General features: G+C 44.6%; 1 protein-coding gene across 1 annotated transcript in view; it reads left to right on the top strand.

Moving 5' to 3' along the window:
• FAM20C (FAM20C golgi associated secretory pathway kinase) overlaps positions 1 to 21785 on the top strand; it is a 60266-nt gene extending 38481 nt beyond the window's left edge. The window contains exons 4-10 of the mRNA XM_082006495.1: positions 7229 to 7321; positions 9109 to 9224; positions 17694 to 17874; positions 18478 to 18587; positions 20150 to 20231; positions 20326 to 20385; positions 21181 to 21785. Of these exons, the coding sequence (XP_081862621.1) occupies positions 7229 to 7321; positions 9109 to 9224; positions 17694 to 17874; positions 18478 to 18587; positions 20150 to 20231; positions 20326 to 20385; positions 21181 to 21433 (895 nt within the window). The 3' untranslated portion in view covers positions 21434 to 21785. The remainder of the gene's footprint in view (positions 1 to 7228; positions 7322 to 9108; positions 9225 to 17693; positions 17875 to 18477; positions 18588 to 20149; positions 20232 to 20325; positions 20386 to 21180) is intronic.
• Positions 21786 to 24564: the final 2779 nt, after the last annotated feature.

Here is a 24564-nt window from a genome sequence, read left to right as displayed (position 1 = left end):
AGATCACTAAAAGGAACAGAAAAGCCCCAAAGAGGAGGAAAACGTCTGGTTTTATTATTGGTATTTTTATGTTTTAGTGGAGAACAAAATGAATCTTTTATATTCTTGGATCATATTAGTTACCCTGGTTATTCATCCCTTCCTATCCTATCTGCTTGTGTAGTCAGGAGTGGTAACTCGTGTTTTGCTCAGGTGAAAATCTGCTTTTAGATATATATATTGCTACATCTTGTACATGTGACATCACGAACCTTTTGCTGGTGCTGCTCTAAGCAAGGGACTGGTTTTGCACAACCTTTTCACAAACACCCAGAGGTTGCTTCATTGTCTTCTGGAAAGAGTGCAGGTTTTAGGGGGAAAGCCTAAAGTAGGCTTTCAAGGCTTTGGGTTGGTTGGGTTTTTAATCAATTAAAAATAAATGAATTGTACTTAGTAAAGAAGGAGCCTCTGAGCTGAGGAAGTCCAAATGCAGTCCAAAGGCATTAAGGCTTCATTCCCAGGTCTTGGCTTGGGGATGCTTTTTTCAGGAATGGGAACCAGTTGTTCTGGCATGTCTATCGCAGTATTCCTTCCTCGGAAAGGCACTCAGATCAAATCCAGCAAGTCTTACTGTGATGGTGTTGCCTTGATCGTGGAGCAAGGAGGAAAAGCAAAGACTGGAGATTAGCAGAAGAGTAAGGCCAGGGCATGGGGTCAAGGAGGAGGGGGCTGTAGCCATGGGGTTGCAAAAGGACATTTTGAAAATCCTGTTACAGCGATGTCTGTCAAGAACAGTTTAGGTCTAGCTGATCTCACCCTGGGGCCAGGGGATGGATTAGGTGACCTCCTGAGCATTTTTTCCTCCTTTTTTCTTTGACTCTGCAACCAGACATAGAAAGAAAACTCACCTTAATATACTGTTTCCCTGTGGATTTTCTCTCCCTCTTCCCCCCATTATCCTCCTGTGCCAGGTAACAAGATATTTATATATACAAATGCTCTTTCAGAGGCGTATTGTCATTCTCTGCATCAGAAGTTTGTGATTTATATTAAGCTAACTGGTCCTTGAGCGTGTGCTGTTGTCAAGCTCTCTTCATCTGCTGAGGAGAAAAGGACTCCAGGGCTGGCGTGCAATAGCATGATCTCGGTATTTATCCTTTTGGCGGTTTGCTAATTATTCCTATTGCTATCGCATCCCTGTGCGAATTTCTGTCTTTCTGCCACAGTAAATATTCTCTCATTTTTTCTAGCTGCAGAACTGCTAGTTAAATGGGAGAAGCCTGAATATCCTGCAGAGGCCCATATTGTCATTTGGATGATAGCGATGAAACGGGCCAAACATCCTTTCTGTACCACTTAAATTGCCTGTCTTTGCATTCCTGGACTGGCCGCTCATTTTCTGGACCATATTCTGCTCTTGTAAACAGCTCGTGTCATTCCTGGGAGTGCTCTTTGTAGCAGAACGTTTTGATAAAGCCAAAGCCATCAGCTGCCAAGACTCCATAAGGAATTGGAAATAGGCACCAGATAACTTCACTACTGTAGATGTAGCTGCATTAGCAATATCATTTATCTTCCTAAGGACTTACTAAGCCACTAAAATGTTTTATAAAATTAAGTGGCATTTTTTCCACCTGTTCTAACTGGTGCCAAACGCATAGAAAGCCCTCCCGGATGATACAACTCTGCATGCAAAACCTAAGTACCCTCCTAAGGACTGCAGCTGCCTCAGAGACACCGTTTTTTTTCCACACTTTGCACAGGCTGCCTCCTTCACTTAGAATAATAAGCTTTAGATTATCTCAGGGTTCTCTAGATCCCACTGCTGCACAATCCAATTTGACGTAAGGGTTGCGGGGCGGGGAGAAGACCTTGCAAGCAGACACCAGACTTTCTCTCTGAGTTTTCCACTAGTACAAAGAAGAAGTTCATAGGCGAGGGCTGGGGAGATTTCATACCCGTCTGTGTAGGAAGAAAGGCTCTCCGGACTTGACGGAGCATCTGCGCTTCGGTTGCTTGCCGGAGCAAGGGGCTGCCTGCAAAGACCCACCGTTCTGCTTCCAAATGCAAGAAGTCACTTCCAGGCCCCAAAGTAACTGACACAGCAGCAAACTTCTGAGCGGCAGCCTTTTAATCTCGTATTAATTATATTTTATCATTTGGGTAAGACTGTATATTAAGTGTGGACCCTGCAACTCATCTCCAGGACAGGTATTTAAACACCTTAAATACTCCATGGGAAGAGAGGAAAGCTGCTTTCCAAAGGAGAAGAGTAGCGACCTGTAGCTGTGGGTAGACCCAGATAATGTCCAGTTATCTGTTCCAACAGCCAAATTACACTCTTACCAATGTTAGTCGTGTCCCTGCCAATGCAATTACCATGCCTCGTTGGCCTGTTTTTGCTGCTGACGAATTTCCCTGGCCGGAGAGGGTCACCCTCTGCGTCTGCAAAATGGTCTAACCCAAGCAAACCCACTCCCTGCTGCAGCAAAGCTCGTTGTTGTGATCCGTAATTATCCCTAATCCCTGCGGTTGATTCCCCTGATTACGTGTCGGAACAGGAGTGCAACCTATTTAAAAGGAGCTGTTCTCAAACCAGCGGCACGTCCTTTCATTAGTTAAGGTATGCGAGTTTGACACAAAAGGTGTCTCTGAAACGTCTCTGGACTTTGGCACAGGAAGACAGCATGTGTCTGTCAGGATAACACTTGACTCAGATTGGGCTGTTTGCCCTATTTTCTAGCTTTTTGGCTGCTGTACAGATAATAGGACCCCTCCAGAGCAAAGGAAGTCTGGTGTCAAGGCAGGATTCTTTCGAGTAATACATGGCCCTGGTGGGTATTAATCCTGGTAATTTAGGCAGGTGTATGCAAGTGATCCTGGAAACTAAATATAGATTTCCACGTTAAAGGTTTAGTTTCTATAACGGCGTTTCCTGAAATGTCAGAGAGGCTGCAGTCTCACTGTGGTGATGAAGTTCATGAATGGCAGAAACCGCCCGCCCAAGAAATTATTAATGTTGGGTTTTGGGGATCAAGTAATTGGCCAAAAAATGTTTACAGAAATATTTAAGAAAAGCTTGAGGCTTTGCAATTATTTCTGCATGCAAATCACTATGTTGGTTTATCCAAATATTACTGAACACCAAAACAGTTCCCAACCGTAGCTAGAATGGAACTGACTCACCAGATTTATTCATGACTGTTCATTTATCAGAGTAGCTTTATTTCTTCTATTTTTAAGCATGACTCGCTTTTCTAGCCACAGGATCAGATCACAGTTGCATGTCATCTTGTGTCAACCCAAACGTGGCCCCGTCCTGTTTGAAACCATTCTTTAGTTCCCACGTTTTCTCTACGTTGTGCCATGGTGGGGAAATTTTCATGGGCTTTGATTTCCCCTTGGTTCTTCTTTCTCCTCTACTAGTGTTACCGTGCTGGTTTGTCTTTTCCTCCTGCTGTAATTGGTCTGGTGCCACTGTGTAATTTTTAACTGTGTGCAGTATCAACAGACCTCCATCTGTCGCTCCTCCAGAGCTTCCCAGCCTGCCTTTATAAATATCTGCCAAATCCTTCTCCGAAGAGAGGATCACCAGATTCCAGCTGTTTGCAAAATAAGATCCACCGCCAGAAGTCCTCTCCCACCATCTGCAACCTGTGCAGAACCTGTGTCCTGCGCGTTGTGAGTTGTTACTGCTGGCACTGAGGAGCTCCGACCATTGCTTGAATCTATTGTCCCTCAGAAGCGTACACTTCTGCAGAGGGTTCAGCGTATTGGTCTGTGTGCTCAAATGTCTCATTATGTGTGTCATTTTATTAGAAAATAGCCTTCAATAGCCATCAGGTAATAAAACCAAAACAACCTGAGGGCTGGGGGGTTTTGCCTCTTTAAAATGCAATTCTCGTTTAAAATATGCTATGGGACGGATTGGTTCCAGTGTTTTATAAGATACTTTACTTGACCTGGAAGGGACTCGAGGTGCATGCCCCTTTCCCAGCCTGTCACTTTGAGAGTGAGGGCCAGTTACCATGACCTAAAGCCGGAGTAACTGGTAAGACTTGCTGACTGTACGCCCATGATGCTGAGAGCAGAGTTTGATCTTCCACATCTCTATACGTATACATCAGAATAGATCATGAGAAGAATTAGCTCCAGACCCGGCAACGCATTGATTAGATTGTGCACACTAAAAAATAGCAAGTTTTCTAAAGTGGATAAAATAAAATCATGTATAAATACATTTAGGTAAAGTAAAAAATACGGATTATGGTGTAGGTGCCCTTTTAACACTGTTAAAGGCATTCTCATAACAGTCCATTGATTCCATTGATTCTAAGCCATTTGAGGTTCCTTTGGCTTTTTAAATTCAGTTGTGTACCTTAGGCTATGATCGTCACACGTGTTAGCATTTGCTGGTGGTGTGGGAGCTTCCTGTGGCTGAGGAATTACCAATTAATCTCTTGAGGTGCTGCTGCAGACATCAAATTAACGATAAATGTATGTTTGAATAAAAAACTCTTACCAGTTAAAGTCAGATCCCAGGAACAAGGTTCCTCTTCTTTCTATGAATAAGTCAGCAGAAAGAATTTTTCAGGGTTATTTCAGGAGAGGGTTTCATGTTGGATCTGCTACATCTTAGTTTTGCAGAGTTTTGCAAAGGAACATAAGGCATATAAAACAAATTGAAGATTTGATAAATACTCCTCCCAGTCTATGTTCAGAATAACCGAGTATTTCCAAGAGACAGAAATGTGTGAGCCATAACTGTTTGACACGGGCATGGGCCACGAGGACTGTGGCTGGAGGGTGTTCTTCTGTAGATAAGTAGAGGGAGGCACCTGAAGCATCAAAGAAACTGGGGCATTTGTTTCATGATATATAGTCAGGTTTAAAAAATTCCGGTATTTCCATTGTCTAGATTGCACTGTGGATTTGGTGTCCATTTTTGAAGGTTTTAGGACAATCAAGTTCATGATTTTCTAGGAGGGTGCGCTACCACTTAATAATACATTATGACAGGAGAGAAATACGTACAAACAAGTCTAAGCCTGCAGGAGAGCTATACTTACTCCCAAATGAATAATATCCCCAGCCATTGCCAGGGGTGGCAGGGAGCAAATAGAAAAGTGAAATTAGAGAGACCGGACTATCCTGGCGGTGATGTACTGCCTGCCCGGCACGTCGAGCAGGCAGCGTAATGGAGCTGGGCTGGGGGTCTAGCTGTGCTCGCAAGACTGAGATTTACCCTTTATTTAAGGCTGATTTTCTGGAGCAAGATTTTCTGTAAAGGAACAGCCATGATTTGTTTAAAGTCTTTGAGAGATAAAAAGCAGATGGCATTGATTAGCTAATTAGTAACATTTTCTGCAACTTATCAGATGTGCTGATATGTGTAAAGTTTGCAAAAGCTTGGGATGAGTCTTTCTCTCTTTGATTTGTTGAAGAAATTGAGTATTTTAAAATCTGGAGGGGATAGAAAGCTATATACAAATGTGTAATTTTCTGCCCAACAGAAATATGTTAATCTTTTCCTTTGAATTTATATTCAGAGCTCATTTCTTCCTTTTTGACGGGAATATGCACGACAGGGTTGCAGCTCTCCTAGCTCTAGTCTTGATTGCATGGTGTATTGTGTGATGTGCCACAGGCTTCTGGCTCTGCCATATTCCTCTTTGTGGTCATGTTCCTTCTCCTTTTGCATTTAGTATGGAGACAAAGCAAAATACTATATTTTATTTTATGCCAGGCTCACTTTTAGCTTGTCTCCATATGAACTCTTGGCAGCCACAGCAGCACTCTAGCAGGACTTCTGCCAAGTGTTGGCCATCTCTGTGACCACTACGATTGCAGTGGTCAGTGCTGTTTTGGCCAGAGCATCACTAGGGTGTTACAGAGGACGCTCTGATCTCGAGTTATACTGGACACAAGTCAAATATCTTCATGTTGTCTCTATGATGGCAATTGATCATCCTTCAGGGTGAGACAGAGTACCTTGCTGAGATGTTAATATAAAGAAGAATGTCTGAGAAAGGATATCAGCCTTCCAGACCCTGCTGGTTGCATAGCAGAATCTTCATATAGCCAAAAAAACATGAGACTCATCTGATTTCTTCAGCAAGGTGGAGACGGGAGGCCTCACAGGCATGTACCAGTCCCAACAGTCATGGTGGTCTTTGTGGGAATGAGTGTGGGTGGACATAGCTTCGGGTTCCCAGCAAGCCCTGTCATTAGGACTAGCTGCAAATTCTCTGGAGGTTTGAGCTCTGCATGGGTACCACGCAAAGCCTTTGATGTGACAAGGTCCCTGTGTAGAAGCTGTATTTTAATTGGCGGTGTGTAGCACGGGCGACGCGCGAGCTGTCAGCTGGCCACCTGTGACAGCGAGGAATGAGAAAGAGCTTTGTTTTCCTTTTCTGGGGAGCTGTCCTCCCTTGCAGATGCTCTGCAGAGCAATTTTGCAGTGCTTATCTCCCTCCCTCAAAAGAGGGCATGATGTAGGTTCAGGTGGGGCCCAGGCAGAGTTGTGCTCCATCCAAAAGCCATCAGGACTGGAAATTGCCTAAAGTGAGACAGAGATTTGCTCCTCTGTTATATAGAGCTTTCTATTTTCCGTGGAGTTCAGTGTGGAAGCTTTAGCCTTTCTATTTCCATCAGAATGACATTTTTTATTGGTTCTTAAGCTGAAGAAACAACAAATTCTACATCCACTCTGGAGCATGGTCTTGTTAATGTTCTTTGAAACATGACATGTGTCTTGGCCGTCAAACTGCAATGATCCCATTTCTTCTGAAATGAGAAAAACATGTCACTTCTGGCTCTAAGTCATACAGAGGGAGGGTCATATTTTAGATAGGAGCTGCATGGCTGCCAAACATGAGAGAAAAATGTTATTACTTTTGGAAATTTCATAATTAGTTAATGATAATTTAATGAAATTACATTGTCTTCACTGCTATCACTAATGAAATGTTTGAGAGTGATAAAACAGATCTTGCTAAATAGAGCGAGAGTCTTGAGTGGAATAGCTTTGTGACAGCAGCCTGCATGCACAAGTCTTGAATTCCTGTTTTTTGTTACAGTAGTTTAAAAAAGAAGATAAAATGAAGGCTACATGGCAAATAATGCATACAAAGTATTTAGAGGCAAATATATAGCAAAGAATACTGAACTCCTGAATGCTGATGACTGAGTACTGCTCCTTAGAAATGCTAACCCTTCACTAAAACACTTTCCTTGTTTTTCTTTACAGACAAACCAGAGAACAAGAAACGCCACCTGACTTTTTTTATTTCTCAGACTATGAAAGACATAATGCAGAAATAGCAGCATTTCATTTGGACAGGCAAGTAAACCAGATTTGCATTAAAAGAAAAGTAGAAATATTGTGATAAGTTTCTGCACTTGGCCGGCCATGTAACTAAATTACTTTCAAAAAAGGGAAAAATGGAACAAAGGTGGGCAAACCCCATGAATAAAAGAAATGGCAGATGATGAAAGGGTAGATTAATAATTAGGAAATGCGACTTGCTCTGGGAATAAGAAACCTGGCAATAAGTAATTCTCAAAAAGAAAGAGAAATTATATTGAAGAGAAGCCAAGAAATGAATTTCCCCTCTGATCTTGAAGTGCATATGGCAAGGACCTGTCTCCCCGGGAATACGTCGCATGAGTGTGCTGGGAGTCTGGCTCACCCCGCTTAGCTCTGGGGCATGCAAACCCAAGCGAGGCGTGGGGAATCGTGCGAGTATTCAGAGAGGAATAATTGGGTTGGGAGAGAGTTCTAGTTTCACAGCAAAAAGCTGGGGCCGTCCCTTATCTGGAGCATATTTAAGCCACAAGTTAGTAGGAAGGAGAGGGCACTGATGGTCATCCCATGCTCCTGTTAGCTGAAAATGTCCCCCCCCAGGCAGAGTTAGTGCAGGGTGAGGTGGGTACCCCAACGCTCGGAATAGACTTGAGTCTTTCAACCTGCCCAGATTAGGAGCAGGAATTAATCATTAGTGAGGAGCTATTTAACAGTATGGCTAGAAAACATGGCATTCCACAGCTTGAGTTAGAACTGAAACATCTTTCACACCCTGAAGTGCCAAGAAACATCCATCAAAAGCTTGAATCTTTGGGGCCACAAGTTGTTTGGGGGTATGTGTAGTATCGCTGCCTTCTGGGTTGATGGTTAAAATGAGGGTGGCACTATCAGTGGGTGGCACAAGGTAGTTTTGCCATTAAGAGCCATACTGGTCAGATCTTTCAAGGATCTTCTATGTTTTATTGTTGTTGACCTTGGTGTTGATCCCTTCTGCTTTATATTTTATGTTGTCATTTTAAGCAGATGGTGCTGTAGGAAAAAACATTAATGGAGTTCCTGCAGGGAGGTATGTTAAATATCCACACACTAAGCAGAAAAAAGCAGTTGCTACCCAATGTAGAAAATCTTACCAGCAGACAGTGGACATAAAAATCCCAGCTAAGGGGAGGCTTTGTACGGGGACTTTGCTCTTTTACGGTATCTAATAGCAATGCTTCATAGGGAGTTTTTAATGATCGACTAAGATGGGGGAGTTTGGGGTAGAGAAAGCCTTTGCCCATGAGAAAATTTTTAGTCTCAGGGTGATTGTTTAGGTTGGTGTAACGGTATTAAAACAAAGAGCAGCAGAAGCAAATAAATCAAACAAATACTAAGACTGTCAGGAAAAAAAATTACTCGTTTTTAGATCTATTAAATGGTGCTTATGGAATAAAGAGGCTGAAATCCCATTCCTCAAGTCACTTAAAGAATTAGTGAGCAAAATGCATGTTATAACAATCCTGAAGTAGCACAAAGTCAAAAATAATATTCTACTATCTCTTGTTTCTGGAATTCTTGAAATTCTTGATTTTTTTCATGGAACAATGTGTCCTCATACCCTTCTGTGTTTTGCATCTGCTCCATACTATGTAGGCAAGTCAGAGCTGATCATATTCAGGACATACTTTGTAATATATTATACGAAGGATAAAGTTGATGGGCTTTTTACTCCTTAAAGACCACAAATAAATGTGCCTTCAATGTGTAGTGAACCTTCCTAAAACCTATCACTATCATTATAGTTTAATCCTTTACATAAACTAGCTCTTTTCTTTCTCTTCCAGGATCCTGGATTTCCGTCGCGTGCCACCGGTTGCAGGTAGACTGGTTAACATGACGAGAGAAATACGAGATGTTACTCGTGACAAGAAACTGTGGAGAACGTTTTTCATCTCACCAGGTAGTCTTGGAAATAACACTATATTCTTTCTATCCCTTCGAACACGTACTTAAGGGAACAATGTGTAGATTGCTTAATTGCTCAGATATTTCTAGTAGAACTGTCTTCTAGACCTTTGAATAAAAATAAATGTGGAGACACAGCCTACAAAGAAGACTGTATTGTTTTGAGTTGAGTGCCTTTTCCCCTTGACAAATTATCTGCAGAGACAGGCTTTTATGTTCACAAAAGCAATGTATTCAACAAATGTTTTATGTAGAGTAATTTCTAAAGCAATTTCTTCTGTCGCTCTCAGTTTACCCAAAACCTTATTACTTAGCCCATTAGTTATTTAGACCTTTTTTCTACTGCAGTGTGATCCGTCACTTCTGTTGGTCAGATGCATTTGACTGGAGGACCAAAACCTAATTTTCTCAGAGTCATGAACCTCAGTTTTTGTTACAACAGGAGTTTGAAAAACATCAAGCAAATAGATGTGTAACATACCTTTCTTCGAGCTCAAATTCTCTGCTGGGTAGAGGGCAGAGTAGAAGCGACCTGAATTGTTCCCAGTCCTCGTTCTTGCTTTGAGGGCTGACCCCAGGAACTGATGCCACTCTCTCTTTCTACTATTCACTCTTCCACAACATCTGGTGGCCCTGGCCAAGGATGGAGCTCCACCGAGTGGGAATCTTACAAACACAGGGTAAAACCATGCCCTGCTCACCAGAATATACATCTAGAATAGGTAAAGATAGGCAAAGAGTAGGAGAAAAATGGTATCATCTCTGTTTAGAATCTGGGATGCTGAGATGGAGAAATTAAGGCTCTGAGTTAAGGCACGAAAATACATGCTTAAGTATGTTCTTACAGAAAGAATATATAGGGAAATACTCAATTTAAAGCATGTAGCTATGTTCTGGTGAGCTTAACGCATATTATTTCAGCTACATGCAAATGTGCTTTGCTGAACTCAGGCTGTGCTTTGTGTAACAGGCAATCTGGAGCAGCAATCTCCTGAGATCTCTCCCTCGCTCTCTGTGCGATTGGCCAGAAGCTGTTTATCCCAGATCCCTAAAGTCAAAATCCAAAGACTTAATTATGGTTTCTCCTGATGTAACTGTAATTTATTGCTGTTAGCTAGAAACCAGAGCCCTGTCATTGCAGAGCTTTCTCTCTTAAAATATTTATCACACTTTTGTGATCACCAATAAAGTCATTATTATGGCTGTTATTTTTAGCTTAGTATTTATGTTCAGCTCTGCAGGACACACACAGTTGAGCAGACAGTTATTTATTCCAGTAACTTCACTTGTAAAATACATTACGTAACTAGAAGAGGTTTCATCTTACCCCATGTTATGAGTGCTCCAATTTTACATGTGCGGTCGTGGTGACAGTACATGGTGACAGTGTTCACCAAACCTGACGTGTAGAGCTAGGCACTTGTGCCTCAGTCACTTGTCTCCCTCTCTACATTTTTTTTTGCTTGATTTTTTTTCATGCAAACAATCACGCACAAAAGATGGCAAAAAAATCTTGTGACTGTTTATGTGCACGAGGTGCTGTGGCTCATTTGAAATACAAGCCATTTTATTCCCATTTTAGCAAGTAAGACATGGATTAGTAGGTTTGCTTGCTTTTCAGTCTTCCCAGGTTATATATCAAGGCTTAGGGGTGAATTTGAGTGATTTCTGAGAATTACAAAACTCTACTCAAGTACTGAGCAGCTTACAGCAGCCAGAGCACAGCAATGCAGAGTTAAGGCTGCCAGTTCGGATGAAGATCTTTATCTTGTCATTATGAAATTCCAGACATACAAGGGATGATCCAAGCATAATCCTTTATTCAAATTTATTTAGAGGCCTCAGATAAATTCAATTAAAATATTTGATTAACTGTGAATCAGGCTTTTCTGGAGAATAAAACGCTTACGCAATTAATTTTTCTTTCAATTCTACATTTCCTAAATCAATATACTTTGCTTAAATCATGTTGGTTACTTGTCAGAGTTCTTCCCTACAAGTCCCCAGTTTAATTAGTTAGATTCTCATTAACATGCCCAACCTCCGTCTTCTATTTCATACTGACCTTAAGAGGCAGGCACTAATTAATGTTTAATGAAAAAGTAATAAAGGTCCTAAGTTAAGCATTTGGAAACAAATTCACAAACCTAGCAGCAGCGCAAGCAGCAGGTTGAGGGCAGAAAAGGGAGCAGAGGAGGGTGCTGGGACGAGCCCCGGGGCCTGGGGAGCTGAGGGTGAGGAGGGATCCGGGAGCCTGGCGAAGGCTGGAAGAGGCTGACTTGCCCCTCTGGCAGTTGAGGGGCACCAAGGTCACTTGGTTTTGAGGGAGAACTGGCTACAAAGCTGAGAAACTGAGGTGTGCCATGCGGACGCTTGCAAGAGCCAGCCTGTGCAGCAGGACCCCCTGGGCCTCCCTTTGGGGTCTGCGTCTCCATCCTCAGCGGTGCTCAGCGACAGCGGCCGCGGGGACACCCTGTGTCTGCTGGCGGAGCGTCCCTCTCCGTGCACCCACGGACATCTCTTGAAATGAAACAAGCACTACACGTCATTGATTTTATACAAAGCTCTTCCCCTCGGGCTGGGAGATCACTATGTGCGGCGGAAACCCTCCGCGGGTAAGTATTCATGATGCTCATCAATACACCGTGTTCTTCCCCGAAGCAGCGCGGGGATATGCCAGGAGAAACCTCACTGCATTTCCACGGGCCCATGGCCTGGGCCACCTCACTTGTACCATGAGGCACAGAAACCAGGGTGCCGTCCTGCCAGGAAGCCACCGGCGGATGCAGGTTGTAGGTAGGATGTAGCTTCAGAGCGCGCTGCAGAGCGGCATCGCCGCTTCTGCTGGGAGGTGGGAACGGCTGCGAGCAGACCATCGACTGGTCGGTCGATGTGTTAGGCTGCCTTCAGAGAGGAGGCAGGTTTGCGGAAAAGTGCACTTCCAGGCAGTTTGGGCTAAACATGAGAAATGGAATTAGGTCAGTAATTATTTAAATTAATTTTACATCTTTTGCAGCAGGGCAGACTGCAGTAGCCCTGCTACTCTTACAAATGAATGGTAATTTGCTGGGAAAAAAGAGACATATTAGTGATGTCAGCCTTCATTTTGGAAGTAATTGAGGCAGCAGCTTAAAGAAATCAATGTTACACAGCTAGTAAGCACTGTGTTTTTGTTCATATTAACCAGTTCCAAGGGATTATGGATTTTTTTCCCCTCTCAGCAAACAATAGCAATTCTGAATTAGCTATTATTTTGAGCAGGTAAAAGAAAGATCTTTTCATGTATTGCTGTAGTAAACATTCGGGTTTCTTTCCAGTACTCCAGTCGCACAGGCTTGCTAAATGTCCTCTATTAACAGTCATGCAAATTTCAGTAAAAGAATTGCTCTGCCAAGCAATTTGCTTTAAGGTATCTCCACTTGTTCGTTTTCTTCCTGAGAAGAATTATTGTTCAGCTATCAGGACGGCGCGCAGAAAACGTGCGGATGAGTACACAGACACTCTGGTTCTTAATTGTTGTAATTAGTTGGAGTTTCGATCACCAGACCATGATTTTTGCGTGGATTTCATTACGAATTGTATCCATTCATCCTCAGATAATGAAAATCAGACATTTTCAACACCGCTTGGGATTCTCTTGCCTCTAGTGCTCTGGGGAAACAATTCTGGTTTTTAATGAAGAAAGAGTTGGCGTGTTGCGCGTTCACAGCGTTGGAACATTTCAGCACGTACAAACATCCCTCCCTTTCTGGTTTGCCAGCACTGCTGCTCTTGCCGTTTCTACCCACTCTGCAGGAGCACAAATTCCTGGCAGTCGCTTCTCTTGCAGGTGTATTGAGGGAGGGGGGTCTGTACAGCAACACCTCTATCGTATGTGAGGGGAACGTACGGGCTGGGCGATTTTACTGGGAGGAGAAGGACCGCACTGCAGTTAGACCTCATCTCCCCTCTCCCCCCGACCTTTGCCTTCGAAAGGCTGAACTCTGCTCTCAGCGTGGGATTGCCGGCGAAGCACGGGGCTCGTGTCTCTAGCTGGAATTTTGCCCTCAGCCTGCTGTGCAGAGTGTGGGTCACCTACTTAGGTTTCAGAGAGCTTGCTACTGCACCTTGAAGTCTTAAATGAGAACTGTGGTTTTCTGCATTTGGTACCTCTTCTGTTTTCTACATTTTTAAGGAACCTTAAAAGTTAATGTTTCCCCAGATAATTCGGGCAACAAAGCTGGTGAGGGGGCTGGAGCACAAGTCTATGAGGAGCGGCTGAGGGAACTGGGGGTGTTTAGTCTGGAGAGGAGGGGGCTGAGGGGAGACCTTATCGCTCTCTACAACTACCTGAAAAGGGGTTGTGGTGAGGTGGGTGTTGGTCTCTTCTCCCAAGTAACCAGCGATAGGACAAGAGGAAATGGCCTCAAGTTGCGCCAGGGGAGGTTTAGATTGGATATTAGGAAAAATTTCTTCACCGAGAGAGTGGTCAGGCATTGGAACAGGCTGCCCAGGGAGGTGGTGGAGTTGCCATCTCTGGAAGTGTTCAAAAAACGTGTGGATGTGGCACTTCAGGACATGGTTTAGGGAACATGGTGGCACTGGATTGATGTTTGGACTTGATGATCTTGAAGGTCTTTTCCAACCTAGTGATTCTGTGATTCTGTGATCTTAACTGCCTGTATATAAGAACTAGGGTAGATGTATCGGGATGTCTATTCTGTATCAATCAAAGCAGTTAATTTCTTTAATAGTAACTTGAGATACAGCATCCTTTCACCTCCACTACCCCCAGAAATCAGACAGGAGCCATGGAGAGTACGTACCACAGGTCTGAGCCCACAGGGAGAGTAACGGCAGGCAGAAAAAGCTTCGCCATTGAAAGTACCTTCTCACCGAGAAACACACTTGTGGTTTTACCGCGAGTTTGCTGTCTTAACGTCAGGACTCATCCTGCCGTCGCTCGGGCTGGACTCGCGTTGCGGCAATGGGGCCTCTGCGGAGGAGCCCGGCCGGAGCGGGGACGCGCGGCCCGGCGCGCGCAGGCAGCCGCGTCACGCTGCAGCAGCGGCTGCCGTCGCTGCCATGGCCGTCCAGCTTTCCTGAAGATGTGTCTGGATACAAATGTGTGGTTGCTGTCAAGTGATGAGTCCCAGTTGCTTTGGTTGACAATACGGAGCAGGGTTTCATTGTTCCCAAAGTTGAATTCAGAAGCAAACTATTAAACACAGCATTTGCCTTCCCGCTGTGCAAAATGCTGCGTTTAGTAGAATTCCCTTCTCGAAAGGCCGGGTTTACGCAGCCAGCAGCGGAGGCTGCGATAGCGTGCGAGGGCCGTTGCTGGGCCTTTCGCTCTCCACGCAGCCGTTATGGTGGCGGGTCGCCGAGCGTTGGCTGCGCGCTGCCGGGTGGAAGTCAGGTCACAGAAACCCTGGAAGATAAATTGTCTCAGGCGACCAAGATGAATCTGCAGAGGTTCCCCCCTCCACAGATGAGCAGGTGGTGCTGACAGAGCTGAGTTGAAGCACGAGCCCCACCGCAGCTTCAAACAGCTGGAAACACAAACCGCGGCTGCAGCGCGGGGAGGGCCCTGCCTTCCCTCCCAGTGGGGTCCCGGGGACCAGGGACCTCTTTGTATCTCCTGGCTCTTCTGCGCTAACCCGCAGCAAACAGCATCTGTGTGTGATTTCTTCTAAATCATTCCGTGTGGCAGCCTGGAACCCCTTGAAATACTATTTTGTCTGCAATAATTTTTTGAAGGGTCTAAATCACAGATTTTTTTCCCCAGTTTTTACTGGCTGAGAGTATCCCAGCCTTCCTAACGGCCCAGCATGATCCACCTGTTTGCAGACCACCTGCGGCTGGCAGCGCTGCCCACAGGTGCTTGGACAAGCCTTCGCTTGGATTCTGAATTATGGAAGAGGTTCGCAGGGAGGCATGAAACCCTCCTGGTTTTGCCAGGATGATCAAAGGTGAAGCTGAGGCACCTGTGTTTGCCCTGCAAAAGCTATGCCAAGCCCGTGCCATGGTAGCATTTTTGCAAGAGAAACTCGTGAGAGGTTATAGACTGCAGGGCAGCACGCCCAGGCCTTGCGTTCGGTTAACTTTGTCTAGATGTTGTCACCACACTTGATTTTAGACTAATGAAAGGAGTGAGTCCGAAGGAGGGCCACTGAGCTGGTCTTGGAGCTGGTGCATCTGGTGCACAAGGAGAAGCTGAGGGTTTCGGATTTGGACAAGAGAAGGCAACGCTGGTCTGACTCTCATGTTAGTGCCGGTCTGAACATGTAGCTTGGACCAGAGGCTTCCAGAGTGCCTTCCGACCCAAGTTTCCCTAACAGTGGTTGCTCTTTTCCCATACAATTTGTAAAAAGGTTTTCAAAACTTTTCAAAACTTCAAATCAGAGATATGAGTTACTTTACTGAGTTGCTCAAAAGGAAAAATGAGTGGGGTTTCTGTTTAGAAATTAATAAACATATCATGTGATGAGCAGCGCCAAGATTCATGCTGGGGTTCATAGGAGATAGCCAAGCCGAGTGGCTTATTGGCCAAGGGCATGGTCGCTTCTTAGCTCATGGGAAGTCTCAAACTACTGTTCCTTTAATTAGCATGTTAAGGGACTAAGTATGCTGTATATATAAGAAAAAACTTCTTTTAAAATATTTTTTAAGAAAGGGTATCCTGCATGGTAAAACAGTTTAAATTACAAAATTAAAAGTATAGTCATGCTGAGTGCTCCCTTCCTTCCTTTTGTAATTTCTGTTTTCTCTTCCCTGAAGCACTTTTCTTTCAGTAATTGTCAATGAGGTTTTTGACCACAGGGTAAATATTTCTGGACTGAGTCAGGATGTGTTTAGCTGGTATGAGTCAAGCCTGTAAATGTAAATATGCAGTTTGGGTTGGAGTTGTTCCTGAGCACAGATAAATGGGTGGCCCTTATGAGTCAGTCACAACAGAGGGTTTCGAAGAGGCTGTGTCCAGAGTGAAGTAATCACGACTTAATGGACAAATCTGATGGCCATCAATAGAAGCTTGGAAATGAAGAGCTGAGACAAACTGTCAAGTAGTAACACACCAGCCTTTTAGTCTAATTATATGATGTAATTCCAAGGTTAACAGTAGGTCTTGGATAATACAGCTAATTAATACAATCAAAAACATCAGAAGACCTTATTGCTCTTCCACGTTGTCCTTCTCCTCCTTCCCCAGTTGCAGCTCCTTGTCCTGTTTCTCCCTCCCTCCTGTTATCTCCATAGCACTGGGACCGGTATTGTTCCTCGTCATCTTGACTCACCGTCTCCCTTGCATTGCCCACTGGCAGTGTACCACCTCCGCCGGCCGCTTCGCCGCCGTAGGTCGGGTCTGGACTGGGGGGACGTCACAGTGACGTGCAGAGTGTCGTGCCGCAGGGCATCGCTGCCATGAAAACCCACCACCTTACCTTTCCGAGCCACGTGCTCTCCTGTGGCAGGCAGAAAATCACCTCCCTCGATTCACCAGCCCTTCCTGCCTCATTTATACTGATCCTGCCTAAAGGGAGAGCAGCTCAGAAGCAATATTTGAATTTAGAGATCTTGTGCGGAATTAGGAAGCAATGTGACTTCTCAGCTTCACGCATTACCGTAAGGAAAGAGCACAGTCTTCCTCTAATGACATTTTATGTGCATAAAGCCATGTCAGAAGAGTTGTAGCACACCGACAAGAAGATCAGCATTGTGCTCCTGTTCTTGTTCGTAGTGTGATGTTGGTGGTGTTTGGGAATGAGCTGCTCTCTCCCACTCCCACCGATTTCACGTGGGAAGGGGGTTCTTGTAAAGAGGTGGGTATTCCTGTTGGTACAGAAGTAGGTGGTGGCGGCTTTAGGGAGGTTTTAAGATAACACACACTCCTGCTGCAGGTTCTTTTTCTGTGGTTAATGTGATGTGTGGAGAAAGAAATTTGTGTTTGGGATGTGTGCTGACAGAGTTACATCTGTGCTATTTCCGCCTTCCACATACACTCCCACATAAGCCTTCATGGTAAATAATTCTCTTTAGTAGAACTGACAGTTCTTCTCATACCAGCAAGTAAATGAATGAAATGTTGTTGTTTATTCTTAAACAAGCCAAGATTTTGGAAGGTGAGTAAATCTTGGGCACGTGCCACTTGTTCAGCTGTGGGAATTGGGGTTCCAGCCTGGGGTAACAAATGTATCCCAAAGGACGTATCAGTCTGGGAAAATGAAAGAAGAAGGGAAAGGATTTAAAAAAAAAATAAATTTGGATTTTTTTGGAACATAAATAGACCAGAAATAGTCACAGAGACCTCAGCACAGGGCGTGATCCCAGCCACTGAAATGAATGTCTTTCTAGTGGTTCCAGTGGAAGAAAATTATGTCTGGTAACGGGGTTTTGGGTCTGAGATTTATTTCTGCTCATACAGGCATCAGTGCTTTTATGAATTCTTGAACGTAAGGGTTTAAAACTGTTTTCCTTTATTTGCCAGCCAACAACATCTGCTTCTATGGAGAGTGCTCCTACTACTGCTCAACAGAGCACGCCCTGTGTGGAAAACCAGATCAGATCGAAGGGTCTCTGGCTGCTTTCCTACCTGATTTGTCTTTAGCTAAAAGGAAAACCTGGAGAAACCCTTGGAGACGTTCCTACCACAAGCGCAAGAAAGCAGAGTGAGTAGTGGTGAGCAAAGGGTTCGCCAGCCGCAAAGGGTGATAGGAAAACAAAACAGTGCTGCAGTTACCATTCTTGCCTGTTCTGAAGCACTGAGGCTTAGGAGAGCACCTGTATTTCTTCAGTGGGTCCAGCTCCTGATCAGGGACAGAGTACTTATGCTTGCAAGGAGGTCCAGCTTATGGTCCTGAACCTAACAGGACCTTCAATGGCATAATTCTCTCATGGGACAGATACCTCCAGGGGCTTTGACAGGATGCAACGGGACCTGTCTAACTCCTATCAGTGGAAGAAAGATTCACTGCTATCAGCAGCCCTAAACAAGTCTCAGATGTTTTCATCATATGACTGATGGTGCAGCTGGTCTCCTAAATCTTGAAGCTATTAGCCAGATAGTTTTCAATCTTGTGATTTTCTTCCTTTTTCATCAGTCACAGTTATTGGTTGCCTGCATTACTGGAAGCAGCCTGAAGAATGTGCTGCCTCTATCTGACCCTGCCCTCAATCAAACGTGATACAACTAGATCTTTGCAAAATAACATTTTTTTGGTAATAGTAGGCTTTGTATGTCACATAAAATATCAAAATATTGGCTTTTCCAGATGGGAAGTTGATCCAGATTATTGTGAAGAGGTTAAACAAACACCCCCGTATGACAGTGGGACCAGAATTCTGGATATAATGGATATGACAGTTTTTGATTTCCTAATGGGTATGTTTCATCTCTTTCAAAAATTAAATACAACATTTAATTAGAATAAGAACCATTTCTTTCAACACCACTCTGCATAGCTCAGCAGTTCGCTAAAGCATGGTTGAAGCTGCATTTACGGTATGTGCCATTCTAGATGATTATGAGAAAATGTAGATTTACATGATTATGTATTCCCATCAGTGCCGATTAAAGGAACAAAGATGTTCAGAAGTGCAGAGTGATGATGAACACAGGTCAGGCTAGTCTCCTTCACAACAGTTAAGGGCTTCACAGCTTGCTTTAGTGAGCGCTTTACTATTGTAATGTATGGTTCCCGGGGACACATGCAAGGACTGTTCATTATTGGCACATTGTTTTCAACCTGCAGTAGTATTCACTGCTGCTTGGTCTATAAGCTGTCACAGGGAGGAAAAAAGAAGTGTTGCTTTGTCGCAAAGGCAACTGTGGTGTGTATCAGGACATTTTTGTTTTTGTTGTTTTTTATGTAACCTGATCGGAACAAAATAATTATTAACAAGCAGGTAATAGAGACCTATTCCAAGCCTACTCACTGGTTAACACCAAGACATTCTCATATGAAACCTGTTCCGCTGCAGCTAATATACCTGTAAGTTGCCAACAGACATACTTGATCCTCGGACACATGCCAGCATGGCCATAACCTCTGCCATTGCCACTACTGAGATTTCTGCAATAGGCTGCAGCAGGAGAGGGCAAATCACAGCTCAGGAGCCATGTGTGGCATCTATAAGTGGCTCAAGAGCCCCGCCATGAAGACAAAATTCATAGCCTGGCACCAGTACTCTGCACATTGACCTTAAAAAGCAGATCATGCGTCTGCCTGCCATGGGTGCCCGAGGAGAGCTGTTCAGCTGTACCACTGCAGTAGCATGCTGATCCGTCTGTTAGAGCCATAATACCGTTTCGGCTTTCCAGGCAGCCAGAAATTTGGACAAAGTTCTTATTAGAGGAAAAACAGGATGTTTGGTCATGGTTCAAAAAGTTTAATACAATATTAGCAAAGTCATATGGATTAACATCCCTGCGTGAAGGATGCATTTTCCCCTCCCTAAGATAAGCCTCGCACCCTGCACACATACAGTGCACGCCGTACTGACCCAGGGCTGGAGCAGCAGGGCTCACTTTCACTCTGCTGGCTTAGGACATAGCTACCTCATGGATGACCAGGCTCCCCAAGGCAGTCGAGATGCCATCATACTTGAGAGGGAGTTCCTTGGAGCACCCCAGGAGGAGTTGCTGGAGGGTGGGAAGGTTCATTCTGTCTCCTGATGGGTCCTCTAGAGCTTAAAGTATAAAAGCTACGGAGAGCTTGCCAGCTCCCAGAGGCATAACAGCCCATCTTCCAGTATCACACACTTCGGGCTTTCCACAGTGAAGCAAGCGAGCTCAGCAGACCCATTGTTTTCTCCGCTCTACACAGCCGTCGTGTCTGGGGAGCGCGGGGCTTCTCGCTGAACCGTAGCTTTTGTATTCCCCTGACCTGCAGGCTCAGCAGCAAGCCGGAGTGAGAACGGGCTTTTTTTCTCTTTGTTCCGTAGGTAACATGGATCGACATCACTATGAAACCTTTGAGAAGTTTGGAAATGAAACATTTATTATCCACTTAGATAATGGAAGAGGGTAAATACCTTTAATAATCTTTCTGGGGAAAGAAAAGAAAAAAGTCAGTCTTTAAAACAGCCTTTGTCATGTTCTTGCTCTTATCTTTTAACAGGTTTGGAAAATACTCCCATGATGAACTTTCCATATTGGTGCCTTTAAACCAGTGCTGCAGGTATGTTTCATCTCCGGAGTCGTTTCCCATTTTATACAGTCGTTTCCACTAACAGGACCGAAATGTTCAAGTGAATCTTTTGTTGCGTGCCGTGGCGAGGAGGAGACGTCGTGGCCCTGGCCGGTGCACCCGACCCGAGCTAGCCCCGAGCGTCGGCACTAGCACGTTAAGTGCTTTGCCGAGCTCAGGACCTTGCGGGAGCGTGGCTGCGAGCTGTCCTGAGAGGGGCTTTATTAAGACAACATACGCGTCCCGTGGAAGTCAAGTGGCAAAATTCCCCCCAGCTTGTTGAGGTGCTGCACGAGGGCTCTCCGTTTTCAGAGAGGAGGGTGGCAGTCGGCTTTGTCGGGCGGGGAGCGGGGTGAGCTCTGCGTCTGCGGGGCTCTGGGCAGCCCGGCGGGGTCAGCCAGCGGGAGCCTCTGCTGCCACCAGCCACGCCGCAGCTCGGTGCCACGAGCCTCATGCGCGTCACTGCCGGCGTGGACGGGACCCCATGAATGCTGCACCCGATCCAGTTGGTGCCTTACCCGGCTGAGGAGCGTGGAGGCTGCCTGCGCTTGACTGTAGAGCTGCGCTCCAAAACCTCTCCAGCATTAGGGCTCCCACACATCGCTGGCCGGGTGACAACGCCAGCTGCGCGCCAGGACTCCGGCAGTGCCTGGTTCTCATCATTTCAGGTCACATCATAAGGTTTTTAGGCTGCTGTCGCTATGCTGACTGTAACCCTTTTACCCTGTCAGCATCAGTAGTGATGAAAACACTGATTTGCATTTTTTTTTCTCCTTTTTCTCTTAGAATAAGGAAGTCTACCTATCTGCGATTACAGTTGTTAGCCAAGGAGGAATACAAACTCAGTCTCTTGATGAAGGAATCTTTACTAAAAGATAAAATAGCTCCCATTCTCTACCAGCCTCACTTGGAGGCGATGGACAGGCGGCTGCGGATTGTCCTCAAGGCTGTTAGTGACTGTATAGAAAAGGATGGTTATGACAATGTGGTTGAAAATGACTTTAACACTGATGTTAACACTGTTACGACCGAGAGGTAGTGAAATCGCAAGACTACGTTTTTACCAGCCAAGTAAAGAAGATTCAAAGAGGAAAAAAAAAAAAAGTCTTGCAAAAGACTGTGTGTGCCACTTCGTGAATTCAGTGAATTCAGAAATGAGATATAATTGTTCCCAAAGTAGGTAAAATGTAGACTCTGCAAAGGATTAGTTCATTAAGAAAAGTAAGTCTGATGTGATGCTTTTCATTAGTTCCTAAAGAGAGATTATGAAAAGATTGAGAAAATACTCAGATCACTGACAGACAACGGTCTGATAGCAAAGCACCTCCTGTCCTTTTTGTATAGAAAGGAAGCCTTTACTTAATATTTTGTATTTATATATGGTATATCTATGAAACCCCAGACCTACCTACCAAATTTAACTGAGGGACGGCATAGTTTTGTGACTCACACTTTATTTGTGGTGACAGTCCACTTAGTATTTTGTGATAACCCTTTAAGTGCTCTAATCCACTGTATCTTATTTAAATCAAATGCTTTTTTTCCCCAGCTACTCAGCATTTAAAGGGTTAAGGCATTATGAACTTTTAAAGGCAAAAAATTATAATTATAATTATAATAATAAATACAGTGGTTACTGGAAGGGAATTTCACTAATTGTGCATTGACAGGAATACTTGAATGTTGGTTTTACAAAGTGATGTAAAATGACAAGTTGTACTATTTGTTCATAAGGAGGTGGCAGCTCTTATCTTTCTAGACTACCATAGCCGGGCTGCTACTTTTCAACTTTGCTTTTGATAGTTTTGTGTAAATATATACATATATGGGTAAAAAGCTGCTTTCGGCAGCTCTAGGCTTACTTTTGCAGCATTTTTGTGGAATTGTTTGCAACGTGGTAAAAGTGCAATAAAGATATGGCAAAATGTGTAGCCAGTGTCTCTAAATGGATTCATTTTTCACTGGAAATCTTGTTCAGAGCAAAGCTGGGCACAGCAGCCAAGTATTCCAGCCAAGTGTTGTTTGAATTGTCATCCCCTTTTGTAGCAACAGCCGATGGAGCTAAAGCAGGGAATGGGTGATTAATATACATCACAGCTCCGATTAGGGCCATGGTGTTGAAAACGGCTAATCTTTCATACGAAAGCATTGTTTTGACTATCATTTCAGCATCCCTTCCTCTGGCAATTATGGCTGTAGAAACAAGCTGTAGAGCAACACCTCTAAAAGATTATGTCTTGACACGCTGCCCAGAGGATTTAGATACATCAGTTTCTCTGACTTGGGTAGCAAAAGCCCTTGCGCAACCTGGAAAATCTCAGCCTAAATTATCTAGAAACATGGTATTCTCAACCAAATAGTTCTGAATCATTTACAGCTGAGTTCATGTAATATGTGTGGCGACTTTCAGCCCAAAAGCAAGCTATAAATGAAAAAGTGGCTGTGTTAGACTTGTGAAAACATGGTGTGTACAGAAGGAATCCCTCATTGCTCTTTTGGGTGGAGGAGAGAATTTATTATGACAATATTCATCACAGCTATAATTCAAAGCTGTCATTTTTTTCATTTTGTCTCTTTCTTCTCAAGGATTTATAAACATGTACTTTAAGAGCTTGTAGCCAGATAGACTAAAGTGCAGGCATTTCAGCATATCAAAATTACAAATGAGAGAAAGACCTGCTATATCGTTTCATTCACTTCTTAGGCTGATACCACTAAAAAACTTATGTCCTCTACTATTTCACTGCCCATTTCAAATTCCCGTGACTCTTACATACATGGCATACAAAGACAACAAAACATCTCAGATTATACATGTCCATGAACTTGGAAAATTCCTTTGTCACCCTATGGCTTTTTTTCACCTTCAGAGAGCCACCTGTGGTAGCGAGGATGGTCTCTGTAATGCAGCAATTGCACTGCCGCGCACGCTCGCTCTCTTCCTGTGAGCCAAAAAGCCCCAAACTTAGGACTTTTAAAAGGTGAAATGGGTGGTATTATCCTTGCTTTATCCTTAATGCCTGGCTGTGGTTTTCCTGCAGGTGCAGCTTTTTCTCACGATGAGGTTGTGCCAGGACAGCAGACGGGCTATAAAATGGGCACAGCTCTGCTTTCTGCTTCTGGGGTCAGGGCAGCCAGCGGCTCTGGGTCTGCAAACCTGGCTTTCTTTTGGAAAGCAGCGCTCGGCAGCCTCTTCGCTCAGAGAGGAGCAGGTATAGCAAAGGTCTTTGTTCTTCAGAAGTTGGGTTGGAGGTCAGGAGCTCCTGGCAGGGTGGTTCAAGCTGAAGGTCTCTGCAGAAGGCTGCCTGGTGCTGCCAGGGATATAAACTCACTGTTATGAACCTGATTCTGAATTTCTGTGAGCAGAATTAGTAGCGTTTCTATAGAATAATTAACTAAAGGTCACTCATTCTTGCCATATTGCAACCGGCTCTGTAGGGCCTCCAGTTTCTTTCCTGAACTTTGATGCGTCCCCTTGCGAGCTCTGTGCTGCAGCTTTCTAGAGCTACAAAAATTCTTCTTGTTTCCAGTTCTAAATTAGACTGACAAAAAAGCTGAAGGGGAAGCTCCTTCCTTGGGATGAGACATGCAGGCATCTTGGAAGAAGGGACACACTAGCTAAGCGGCTGGGACAGGTTTCCTTTCCCCTCTGCTCTCTGAGGAGACGCTGGGGTGAGTTAACCCCCTGAGCCCTGCAAGCCTGAATGCACCGCAGGGTGCGCGGGCACCGATCGGCACCGGCTGAGTTCAGGCCCTTCGTGTGGCCTGAGGACACGGACTGATCTGGGGTTATTTCAAGAAGTAGAAGGGCTGGTTAATTAAACAAACTGTGGCATTGCTTCTTGGTATCTACCGGGAAGCTCTGTTGTGTTTGCATTCGTGCTGCCAGGTAGCTAGAGCTTTGACTCATATTAATTTTCTAGGCGTTTGGGAAGGGAAATAATTATTGCCTTGTTCCAATATTTCTTTTTTATGTGGGCAGGGGTGAGTGGGCGTGATAGACGGGAAACTGGAGCGGGGGAGCGAACCTGTGGTTCTGCCACAGCTCTTGGGGCTACCGCAGCTGTGAGAGTAGCTCTGTACGGTCTGGGGAGGGGCAGACCTCCTCCTGTGGTGCATCTGCATTGCCCCAGCACGGAGCTAGCAGCTGGCCTGCACTTCTCCTGAAAA

This window comes from Phaethon aethereus, assembly GCF_964289735.1.
Source record: "Phaethon aethereus genome assembly, chromosome: 15".
NCBI lineage: Eukaryota > Metazoa > Chordata > Aves > Phaethontiformes > Phaethontidae > Phaethon > Phaethon aethereus.
The sequence above is the reverse complement of the archived record's forward strand: the minus strand, read 5'-3'. Positions and strand labels throughout refer to the sequence as shown.